This window comes from Amaranthus tricolor, chromosome 6 (assembly GCF_026212465.1).
Source record: "Amaranthus tricolor cultivar Red isolate AtriRed21 chromosome 6, ASM2621246v1, whole genome shotgun sequence".
Taxonomy (NCBI): Eukaryota; Viridiplantae; Streptophyta; class Magnoliopsida; order Caryophyllales; family Amaranthaceae; genus Amaranthus; species Amaranthus tricolor.
The window spans coordinates 20,628,972-20,642,180 of record NC_080052.1 but is presented as its reverse complement, the minus strand read 5'-3'; the positions used below and the strand labels follow the sequence as shown (position 1 = coordinate 20,642,180).

The 13,209-nt window shown below is 30.2% G+C and overlaps 1 protein-coding gene across 1 annotated transcript; it reads right to left on the bottom strand.

Annotated features, from left to right (window-relative positions):
- Positions 1 to 4,309: 4,309 nt before the first annotated feature.
- On the bottom strand, positions 4,310 to 11,672 carry LOC130814686 (4-coumarate--CoA ligase 1-like). The gene is made up of 5 exons (XM_057680831.1): positions 10,347 to 11,672; positions 8,602 to 8,800; positions 5,745 to 5,958; positions 5,079 to 5,181; positions 4,310 to 4,660 (listed from the first exon to the last, which is right to left on the bottom strand). Exons 1-5 carry the CDS (start codon positions 11,373 to 11,375, stop codon positions 4,541 to 4,543), a joined length of 1,665 nt encoding a protein of 554 aa, XP_057536814.1. The 5' UTR covers positions 11,376 to 11,672; the 3' UTR covers positions 4,310 to 4,540.
- Positions 11,673 to 13,209: the final 1,537 nt, after the last annotated feature.

Here is a 13,209-nt window from a genome sequence, read left to right as displayed (position 1 = left end):
AGCTCCGTGAAAACTTATTTCCCAAAATAAGCGTCCGTACATCCAAACCTAGGTTTGAGAAGAGTCGCTGTTAGTAACAGCGAAAGAGCCAAAAAAAGAGTTTAAAAACCCAAAGTCGCTGTTACTAACAGCGACTTAGGTCCTTTTATTTTTCCAGTTTCTTCTTCTTCCTCATTTCAGTTTGCGTTTTTTTTTTCATTCGACATCTCCCTCGTTTATCCTCCATTAAAATCACATTCAATCCATCAACTAAACTCATCAAATTCCAAATTTGTACCACTAATTAGTTGTGTAATCTTCCAAGATAGACCTAAGGTATTTTTTTTGTGTATTTTTTAAAGTTTCGAAAATATAGGGTTTATTGAATTTTAATCAACTTTCACATTAATGTAGGTTCAAAAGCTTGCAATTAACTAATTCTTGTTGATCTACAGCTTATTGAGGTACGTTTTTATTTTAAATTTTGTTATTTGGCGCTGATTTCAAAATGTATGTCATGATCCTTGCGTCATTTACACTTAAACTCTACGTAAATGTCGAATGTAGTTGTTATTTACCTTGATCTTCATAATTAAAAGTTTGTTCGAGAATTTGTTGTTGAATTTAAAATGTATAGTGGTCATATATTTATGAACATGATGGTGATGTTGATTTTGTATGTGCTGTTGTAGAAATGGATTCAATTCGTGTGACCGTTGTATGCTTTTGGAATGGTTCTATTCGATCAACTAGTACATGTATTTGACTATATGAAACAAATAAATAACTTAATTATTTATTGCAATACATAACGCTTAGTTATTGTTGAAATGCAGCAGAGATGGATCCAGCAACTCCAGGCCCTCTCGACCATAGTGTCCTTACGATACAGGCGAATCATAGGAGTAGTGTGTTATGGGATATACAGGTTATTGAACTTACCCCTTTTGAATTTAGTACTTCACACTACTTTATCTTGCATCGAACATAATATTTGGATTTAGGTGTCCGACACGGAGACCATATACACCAGGCATCCCGATTCAGCTCCGTGGGCCATTGACGCAAGGATCATCCCGTACCTTCAGCTTGCGAGGTTGCATGACTTCCACCTTATCGCGTACGGGAGAGTCGATCGGGCGCTAGTCACGGCTTTAGTCGAGCGATGGCGCCAGGAGACTCATACCATCCACCTACTTGCATCAATCACCTCCCCTACCCGAGCGTCATGCGACGGCCTCTTACTATCGTAGGAGGCGTCGTAAAGTTAGACAGGGTACAGGAGGAGGATTAGCATTTGAATACTGTTTGTAATTATTGAACATTTGTACATACTCAATATTTGTAACAGTTGGTCTATTGTGTGTAAATTGTAACATATATGTAGATGTATATATTTTAAAAGTAGTATCACACGTTTATTATGAATTTCAATCAAGTTCAACAAATACATATTAAATTACATAGTTCATTCGTTAAGTTAAACTACCGTCGCTAACTAAGAAGGCTTCTTAAACTTTCTCATAATCCTTTCAGTCTCTTCTTTCCTATGCGCCATATCATCCATTTGTCTCTTTAGATTAAATACCTCATCTTTAGGCTCTTTTTTTCCTTTTCAAGCCGTATTATTACGTCTCTCTGCCATTTTGTACCCTCCGGAGCAATCCATCTAAAGTATGTGCATCCTAATCCGTCAACCAAGTAGAAAGGGCAAGCAACAAATTCACGCCCTGGATCGAAGTCGCTCCAATCTGTATTAATCTCAACTTCATAACCACAATCACAGAGCTCTTCAACACAATGCTCCTTTGACATCTACATAACACATATATTATACAAACGTAAGTAAACTTTCAAAAATAATATTAACATTTATAAATTGACATTAAAACTAACATAATACCTTATGTTACCTTTAAAAATTGATTGAAAAGAAGAAGAATGATGCAAAATGGGTATAATGAAGTATGGGAAATGATGGAGCTATTTATAGAACATCATTACAACGACTATTTTCACGTTTCTAACGGCTATTTTTTTAAATTACCAACGGCTACTTTAGTTCTCCAAAAAAAAAAATTAAAGGTTAAAGTCGCTGTTACTAACAGCGACTGAATGAGTTGACTGGTCAACTCCTTAAGTCGCTGTTACTAACAGCGACTAAAGGAGTTGACCAGTCAACTCATTTAGTCGCTGTTAGTAACAGCGACTTTAACCTTTAATTTTTTTTTTGGATCTTTCGCTGTTGATAACAGCGAATTATCCCGAGGCTAGGCTCGGTTTTACGGACACTTATTTTGGGAAATAAGTTTTTACGAAGCTCATTTTTAGAATTAAGTTGTTAAATAATCTTATTTTTTTCAAATTTTCCATTATTAATGGAGTGATGTTAAATGCACCAAAATATTAAAGATTGGATATATTAAACATATAGGGATATTAAAAATGGATATCGAATTGATTTGGATTCAAAATTCAGATATTTGGTTTTCCGAATGATCAAAATCATGATCCGGATTCCTAATATCCTATTTACCTCAGATCTGATACCGGATATTCAATTTAACTTTTTTTAACTTAAGCAAATATTAATCACTATATTCAACCGTTTGTGCGTACGTTTAAATATTTTAAGCTTAAACTAATCAAATCTATATGTACTTTAGAATATGAAAAATGTAATAGAAATCGAATATTGAATACTGAATATTTAGGATTGAATATTTTGAATCAGATTATTATCAAACAAAATCTTAATGGTTTAACATGATTTGTTTATTTCACAGCCATTTGATGCTAAACTTTCTCTTTTATTTTTATTGGTTGAAATAACATAAAAAAAAAACTAAAAAGTTATTTTCTCCCGTAGGAACAATCTTACGTGCATTTAATCATTGGAGAGTGTTAAGACCGACTAAATTTTTCAGCCAACGATTATAATATCTATGTTTTATGTTGGACGTAAAAGTTTTCTTATAATTTTCATAGTTAATATTTAATTTGTAATTACTCATATTTTGTTTTACATTTGAGAAATTTTATAAGAGGGGCAATTTATTCATTTGGTCTAAGGCTCTTATAAAACGTTAGGACTGTCACTGCACTTTACTTTTCCCTCCCCACTCAAAACCCCAACCTCTTCAAATTGGATTAAATTTTGATTAATATCAATTAAATTTAATCAATATAGATTGGAGTTTGTTCAATTAATTGAATTTGAAGGAAAAGGAAAGTCAAGGTTGATTTTTTGTTTAATTTAATAAGAAAAGGGAAAGGAAAGCTGAGTGAGTAGAGGTGGCATGGGCAAGGGAAGGGATGGCGCCGGGAAAGAGGGGTGGGGTTGCAGGGGGAGGTGGCGATAGTACAATGGCAGTGGGTGGTCGTGGTGGTGGTGGTTGTATAGGTTAGGGAAGATGTTGTACAACAACGAAAACAACGATCGAGAAACAATAATGAAACAATTAGGAAATTCAATGCAAACAATAAGAAACAACATAAGAGATTTAAAGTGGTTCACTATCAATGTGATAGCTACGTCCACCGGCACCGAGATCGAACAATTTCACTATGATCGCAAAGAATTTACAAGATGAATGAAGATATCACTCACAAATACAATGGCTCTCTTGTGATCTGTCTCAATTTGTGAATAATGAAATCCTAGAACTAATAGAATGAAGTATGTATAATAAAACCTAACTAAAAGATACTTGGGCTCCAAGTTCTACAAAGTAATAGTCAAAAACACGTGCAAAAATTGTCCCCTCACAAAATCGCAAGAACCGACGAGTTTTCGCCCAACGTCTAGTCGCATAGTTTCTGACCCAAAATTACGACATCAGTGATGAAGCGACGACTCGTCGTCAATGAGGGGCGACTCGTCACATACTATCTGGGAACATACCAAACATCAGAATGTTGCGACGACTCGTTGCTTCCTCTACTCCAAGAAGTGACGACTCGTCGCCCGGCTACTGCCCCCCATCTTCACTCGTTCTTCTTCAATTCATCTACAATCATGATTAAGACTCGATTCGAGTCACCAATCATCAACAATTTCCATCTTGACGAGAACTCGTAGTCAGCAAACGATCCCATCAACACATAGTGAACATATCTCAAGCCAAAACCCGATGCAAAGCTCATGCATAAGCCGTACATCCCGATAAGTCTTCAACCAAGACCCATCCCAACACGTGGGAAGTAGCACGTGAAATAAATCAGTAGAATAATTGAAAAATTATTTGTTTTTTGAAATAATCTACTATAGCAGGTGAAATAAATCGATCAATAGAATCTTTTAAAAGAAAATAACATGCAAAATTTTGAATTTAATAGAATAATTAAAAAATGAAATCTTTAAAATAAAATTTTCCTTTACAATAGTAGAGATTACATAATTTCATTTTTCATTTCACCAACAAAAAAAAAAAAAAAACGAAAACCAAAAGGTTATTGCGCGCATTGGTACATACAAATCAATATATATTATATACTTCCACCCTTGGCTATGATCTTACTAGGAGGCAATGCAAAATGTAGTTGATTTAAAAAGAAAAAACTATTTAGTGATGCCGTTAGCTAATCTTGATCTTAGCTCTTTTCTTAGAATTTTTCCAGATGGAAGTTTAGGGATTGTATCCACAAAGAAAACTCGATTTATTCTCTTATAAAATACCACCTGCAAATTAAAAATAACAATATTTATTAAACTTAATTATATGCTTAAAGAATTTATTAATATTTTATTAAAATTATTAGTAATAAACTGAATTTAACATAGTCGGATTTATACAACTTTACCCTTTCTAATGATAAAAATAACAAGAAGATTGTTTCCAATTAACCATATAACAAACATCATGTACAATTTCACATGAATAAAAACTGAACATAATATAATAAGTTATTTTACTATAATCCATTATAATTTGAAACCAAAGTAGTCCATTTTACTTTTACCATCCATTTTACTTAAAAAGACCAATAGATTATTGTTAAAATTAAATCCTTTAACATTTTTTTTTTGCTTGTTGTCAAAGTCAAAATTACCAAATTTAAAGATTACAAAGTTTTTAAAAATTAGGCTTTAAGATTACCTGCTTAGAAATATATTGCTTAACCTCATCCTCAGTAATTTGCGACCCATTTGATGTTACAACAAATGCAACTGGGACTTCACCCGCAGCCTCATCTTGCATCCTGAAATAACTTATAATAATTAAATTAAATTCACTTTATACAGAGATTCAACACCGTTTCTGAGGGTAGTTTTGAAGTGTAGCCGTTCAGGGCTCAACTCATAAATAAAAGTGTCCAAATTGAATTAATCCTTATTGTAAAAATTCAATTTTCTAATTATGTTTTTGTACCGTATCATTATTTGATCTTAAGTTCGTATATTTATTTGACGATGATGTTATGAAAAAAAAGAAATTATATGATGCATACTTGAAGAAAAGCGAAATTTTACTTATACAAGCGCTTTTTTTATTTGTCGCCTAAGGCCAAAAAATTGTTAGAAACGACACTGCAGACATTAAATAAATTACGATGTTTGCTATAAAATGTCAATCAGATGACAAAAAATCTTTTTGTTAGTGTTTATCATTAATAAGGATGAGGTTGCGTACATCTAACCTTCAAACTCCAATCTAGGTGGGAGCTACTTAGTGACGAAATATTAATGTTTGTTGTATTTTTATAATAATTAAGATTAGGATTAGGATTAGTATTAATCTAAATATAAATAAAAGACAACTTACGCAACAACAGCAGCATCATGAATGGTAGGATGGTTGATAAGCATGCCTTCAAGCTCAGCAGGAGCAACTTGGAAGCCTTTGTATTTGATCAACTCTTTAAGCCGATCAACGATGAAGATCTCGTCATCGTTGTCCACGAATCCTACGTCGCCCGTGTGTAACCATCCTTCTTTGTCTATGGTGTTTGCTGTTGCCTCCGGGTCATTCAAGTAACCTGAATTTTCATTTACGTACAAATTATTATTTCAAGATAAGTGTTTATTAATGAAGAATTGAGACTTGTTTCAGTTTGAGCTGTATTGCCTTCCCTAGATTAGGTTAATTATGAGTTTAATTCTCGTCTAATTCTTTTTTTTCCCTCAGTTTAACCTATTTTCTAAAAAAAATAATATGATATCTATTGTTACACTAGTATTTTTTTAAGTATTTTTTTTATTTAAGCTTACTTTATATATTACTACTAATGCGTAAAAAACTTAGGCGGGTGAGATCTTACTTGTATCATCTAATCGTATGTTTTCATAATCAATTTTTTATTGTATACTTAGTATTATATTGAATCATTCAGAATTCATTGAGACAAAATCAATAATATTACATAATTTATAAATTTACTATTTTTTTAGTATTTGCTTTACTATTTTAATGATTTTGCTATATTTTTATTTTAGTTTTAAGGTGTAATATTTTAACTTGTATTTTCTTTAGTAACTCATTATCTCTTTATGTGTTTCTTTCATTAATTTATTCTTGTTATATTAGGTTACTAACAATGCAACCAATTATAATTATTTTATTTATTATGTCTAAATAATAATGAAGCACAACATCACCACACAAGTATATACATCTTCTCATGTAAGGACGTGTCCTTTTCAAAGAGTAAAATTTCAAATTCAATCAAATGCTCTGAATTTGTCTATTAAAAAAATTTCTTAATTATCATGTTACAAGTGTTTTGCATCAAGATTTCTGACCCTATAAGAAACATGTCAAGTATTGTATAATTAGTTTCTCTTTTAAGCAGTATTAACATTTATGTTTAGGTAAGCTGTCACTGAAACATATTACAGACAAGTACAACAATATGGTTCACCAACCAACCACATCTAACCATTTAATGTAACAAAAACTTAATAAAAATGATACTCCCTCCTGTTCATCGATGTCTTATTTATTTTTGATACACTATTTATTTATCACTCTTAAATTGCATTTTATTATTAATTTATAAGTTAAAACATAGTCATGTGGGATCTTATTTGATTCGTTTTGATGTAAAGATTATTAATATCAACTTTTTATAATTTTTAATAGTACATAACTCGATATATTAAGGATCGAATAAGTGCATTGAATAGAGTGCATAAAGTAAATGAGACAGTTAAGATGAATAGGAGAGAGTATTTATTAAGAAAAAGTTGGATAATGGTAATAATTGAAGAGAGAGAATGAATTTTATAAATGAAATTAAAAAAGAATTAAAATATATAGATGAGTTTAAAAGAAAGTGGTGGACCATTGTTTAAAATAGAAATGATGCAAATTAAATAGAACGGATCAAAATAACAAATGTTGCAAATTCAATAAAACGGAGGAATTACACAAAAAGATAAGGTTAGACCTTTAATTACTCTTTAATGTGTATGTGGCAAATAACAAAATATTTCACAAACCAAGTTAATACCACTTTATAATTAGAAATCATTGATAGAAGAAGAGGGAGTATTTTGAAATAAATTGACTTGAAAATGATTTTAATATAGAAGTAATATATATATATATATATATATATATATATATATATATATATATATATATATATATAAAATTTAATAATGCTATTAATGTAGATTAGGTAAGAAATTGAGAATCTAATAGTTATTAGGGATAGTCTATTGAGACCCGTATGATAGTTTTTCTAATTTGAAATTGCTACTAATAATCATATCTTGTAAATGTAAGTTTCAACGAACAAATTTAATTGTAATGAGTGGTGGACCACATTAAGCCATTTATTGTTGCACAATGAATGCGAGTATATATAGGAAATTAAATGTCATAAATTAGATTATGCACACCAAAATTGACAATTGACTAAGATGTGGCTTCAACAGGTGTACAGGGGTCAAAGATTTAAGACTTGTGGCCTTGTGGGAGTCTACATCTACTGTGCCTACTTTTAAGCTCCTTCACATCAAAACAATTTTTGTATTTTCGTTATTTAATATGCGAAATATTTTGGATTAAGAAAATAAATTGAAGTTTTAAGCTTGTTTATGCCTAGAAAAATTTTATTCACCAAATAATTTTATGCTCTTTCCTTTAATTTGCCATTTCTCTGTTATTGGTATCTTTATATTCGGTTTTTATGAACTTAAACCTCATCAAATAAAACAAACGAAAATAGATTTTTTTTGTATATTTTAATTCTATAAATAATAAGTATTCAATTTAATTTAAATAATATCATCATGTTTTAAATTATTATATAGGCCCAAAACTATTATTTAATGAGTAAAATAAGACTGTAATTTAATTCTCGTAACGAACTAAAAATATACTACCTCCTATTCAACCTAAATGTCCCATTTGATTTTTGGCACTATTCATTTATCACTCTATATTTGTATTTTACTCTTAATCTATAAGTTAAAACATAATCATGTAGGATCTTGTTTGATTTGTCTCAATACAAGGATTATTAATATCAATTTTTTATAATTTTTAATTAAGAATAATTTAAGATATTAAAGGTTAAAATGTTGCCTCGGCAAGTGTGAAAAATCAAATGGGACATTTAGGCTGAATAGGAGGGAGTATAAAATATGAGTTTTAAATATTAAAAAAAAAAAACCTTTCATAATTTGAGAGCCACGGATGCAAATCTCGCCAGGCATGTTCCTAGGCAAGGACAATCCAGTTTCCGGATCAACAATCCTGAGCTCAGCATTTCGTACGACGGTTCCACATGATCCGGACTTAACCTCCATGGGCTCTTTTGCAAATGCCAAACACATCGCTAAAACTGGCCCTGCCTCCGTCATCCCATAACCCTGTTTTTTTTTCAATTTTAGTAATTAATTTATGTGTAATGATATTTTCAACCCTTAAGCTGTACATAAAAATTTAACAAATTCGTTTTATGATTAATAACTTTAATTTCTCAAGAGAATTTAATCTAGAACGTGAAAAACAAATAATATTTTATACAATTTTTTTAACTTTCAAAGAAAGAATAAATGGTAAACTAATAAAGTATAATTTAATTCTTATATTTTCAAAGCAAAAATAATATTAAATTACATATATAAAATACAAGATTCTTTAATACTATTTCCTTAATTTATTGTTTATACGCTATAATTGTAGATTTAGTAATTTTTTTTTCAAATACTACTTCTATTTATCAAACAATCAATTCAACCAAAAGTTTAACCCGATTGTTGAGGTCCTATGATACTTTCTATACACTGTTTTACCATTCTAGAACTCATAAAGTTAAGAAGAAAATACATCAATTATTTTAATCAGTATCACATGATTACCTAATCTTATCGCAGATTGCAAATCGAAAAAAGTAAATTATAGTCGATTTTGTGCTATTCTTAAGCAAATATAAGAATTATAAAACAAATTAGCAAGTGAATTTTGTACAAGTGATTTTAAGATAAAGAAAGAAATTAATAAAAATCTGTCAAGAAAAGTTATAGGAAAAACTCTTATCTTAAGAGAATTTGCCCATTTTTTATTTTGATTCAATACTTGGTGTTTGCGAAAGTACATGTTTTTTAACCGAGTTACCAATTTGCGTTTAGGTAGCTAGGCTAACGTTGTTGACTAGAAAAACGTTTGAACAAAAAACCAAATAATTTTGTTGAAATTTGCACACCTAATAATTGTGAATCGTAATGTTCATCTATCAAATTTTGCACGTAGTCATACTTAATCAACGTATTATATATCATCTCAAATATATAAATGTGATCCACGTATAACAATGATTATTATAGCACCATTGCAAATGTTATAACTTCCTTACCTAGCTACTAAATCTACAAATCTGCATATTTCAATTCTATATAATTAATTAGAAAAAAACCTTATCTCTTAACTCTTAAAGTACAAAATATTTATAAAAATTGTTTCACTTGTTTCACCGGCTATAATTATGAGTAATTAAAGTTTGTGTACTCTACCATATTTCATATTCACTTCTAATAAATATATAATGAAACGTAAATAAATATTAGATAATAGAGTACATTTACTATTATACAGTCACTTTTAATATGAAAACAACTCAAATATTAATATATATATATATATATATATATATATATATATATGTCTACTTTTCACGTCTTTTTTTAATTTGTTACATTTTCAGAAGTTAATTAATTAATATATAGTTGTGGCATATTCGGAAAAAAAACAAATCAAACCATTTTCAAGATATGGGTTGTCGTTTTCTTTCCCTTTTAGACCTTGCTTATAGTCTTTATGAGCGGGATAGATTGGATATGATATATGATGATAATGATAATGATAATTTATCTAAATTTAGAAAAGAAAAGGAATGAAAAAATTATTAATGAATACCTGTCCAAGTTTTGCATTTGGTAATTTAGCTCTCAAAGCATCTTCAAGTTCCTTTCCCATAGGTGCTGCCCCAGACAATACAACCCTTATAGAGGAAACATCATATTTCTCTACATCTTCATTCTTTGCAATAGCCAATACAATAGGAGGAACAAAAGGTGCAATTGTCACCTTATATTTTTGCACCAATTCCATCAACATATTTATCTCAAATTTAGGCATTATAAGAATTGCAGCCCCAACACGTAGTGCACACAACAACACAGAGTTCAGCGAATAGATATGAAAAAGTGGCAAAACGCAGAGTATAACATCTTCACTATTAAAGTACAAATTTGGATTCTCTCCATCAACTTGTTGTGCTACACTTGTAACAAGGCTTTTATGTGTAAGCATAACACCTTTAGGAAGGCCTGTTGTGCCTGATGAGTAAGGTAATGCTACCATATCATTTGGGACTATTTTTACCTTAGGTAACTTATCTTGCACGTCAAGTAAATCCCAAAAATATTTGGACTCCGAACAAGATATAAATTGTGCATCCACGGTGATTAAATGTATGTTGTTTTCTAGGCAATATGGTTTAACCTTATCTTCGAACGCAGATTGGGTAATAATGGCTCGAGCATTACTTGCTCGAGCCTGTTTTTGAATTTCTGTTGGCGTACAAAATGGGTTTGCGGTTGTGCTTGTAGCTCCGACGAAAGATGCTCCTAAAAAGGAGAATACGAATTCAGGGCAGTTTTGGAGAAGTAACATGATTACCTCACCTTTTTGTAGCCCGAGTTTATGATGAAACCCTGCTCCAACTTGTCTAGCAATTTGTTCCACCTCTTGGTATGTCCATTCTTGGCCTGTAGACCCATTGATTATACAAGGACGATCAGCATGATCATTAATCTTGTCAAAACAGTACGTGTGAAGTGGGAGGTGGTTAGGAATATTGTTTAAATCTGGGAGTTTTGATCGAAATATGTACTCTTTTCGGTCTTGGATCTCATCATGGATAATTTCTTGTAGAGAACCCATGTTAATTAAGAATTTGTAAGAGAATTATGAATGGGGATTAAGAGAAAATTAAAGAGAAGGTGACTTTTTGCTACTAACACCTTCCCTTCGTTTTGGGGGTTGGTTAAGGGGTTATTATATGTAAGTAGATGAAAGGTAGAGGACTAGTGGGTTAGATAAGATTGAGCAACAAGTTTTTATTGTTCAAAATAATTTCTTTTTATTATTTTTTTTTTTTGGAAGCCTAGCTAGAAGGGGTAGGTAAAATTAGAATGTGATCAAAATATGAACGGAAAGTGCGTTGACACGCTTGAAAACTTCATTTACCATATTGAATTATACATAGGATCACACCATATATATGGCTCATGTGATTGAATGGTATGGACTAATTGACCATTGATTAAGAAGACACGTGTTGTTTTCAGATATTGTGATTAAAGTGAATGGTATATGATTGGGGTTGTGAGTGGGTCAGTTGGGTAACTGTGGGGTGAGAAATAGAGAATTAGAGACTTTTACCAAATGGGGTTGGTGAAGAGATTTTGGTGAAAAGCTTGTTTGGTTATAAAAAATTAAAATATCCAAAATTTTTTTAAATTTTGAATGTCACGCATTTGACTAAAGATTATTTGGAGTTGCCTGTAGGATTTCACCTAACAAAGTTGGTAGATTGACAAATAAGCTTATAATAATTGTTAAATGTAAGAACTAGTATATAATGGCTAGAAAGAATCATTTATTAATTATAACTACATAGTTTTGCTAATTTATTATTTATAGTCATAAACACTATTTTTACGAGTTACAACACTTTTAATAGTGAGTAAAAATTTTCTTCATCAATTCCTCTCTATACTTTTCCTTTCCACCACATTAAATTTTTTGTAGAAATATTTACTAATATAATTTATTCTATCAATGAAAAAACAAAAAAATTTTCTCACTACTTTCTCCCTCCTACTTTTTTTACTTTACCCCCCCCCCCCTTTTTTTTTTTTTTACTATTTTGATTTTTATTTTAAAATTTATTTTGGATATTGAGACCCTTGTGATGAAATCCCAAAATTTTCCACTCAATTAGAGTTTTTTAAACATTTGCAATTTTTTTGTAAATTTTTACTAATAGGAGTAAAAACCTCACAAAAAACTTTCCACTCAAACAAAATTTCTACACCAATGAGAGTGGTCTTATAACCACTATAAATCAAAAAGTACATTTTTTATAACCTGATATCATGAAATTCGAAAAATTCTAGCATTGGCATCTTGTCAATGAACAATTAAGCGATTGCAAAATTATGTCTAATGATAAATTCAACAATATATATTAAATACGTATATGATTATGGAAAACTAGGAATGAAAAACTAGGAATGAGGCGGTGTGGCTCGTACACATGAGCACAGTAGACAAGATTATAAGGCATGTTCAACAAGAGACTAAGATTAGATTTTCTACTTTATCTCCTGTTAGATTTTTTAAGTATCTTTTATTTATTCATGTATGATTATTGATATGTTTTTGGATCATAGATGTTAAGCAATTATTGCTTTAAGTTATGAAAAAACATATCTATGTTCTTATAATATATATATATATATATATATATATATATATATATATATATATATATATATATATATATATATATATATATATATATATATATATATATATATATATATATATATATATTATCGAAGAAGATAAGGACATTGTGACCAGCGAGATTTTTTACTCGAGAACGAATTCAAAGGCATGAAAAGAATAAATAAAGATCCTTTTTCTGGTATAAAAGGACTAAAATTTACTCCCTCCTATTCACTTTAGATGTCCTATTTGGTTTTTCAAC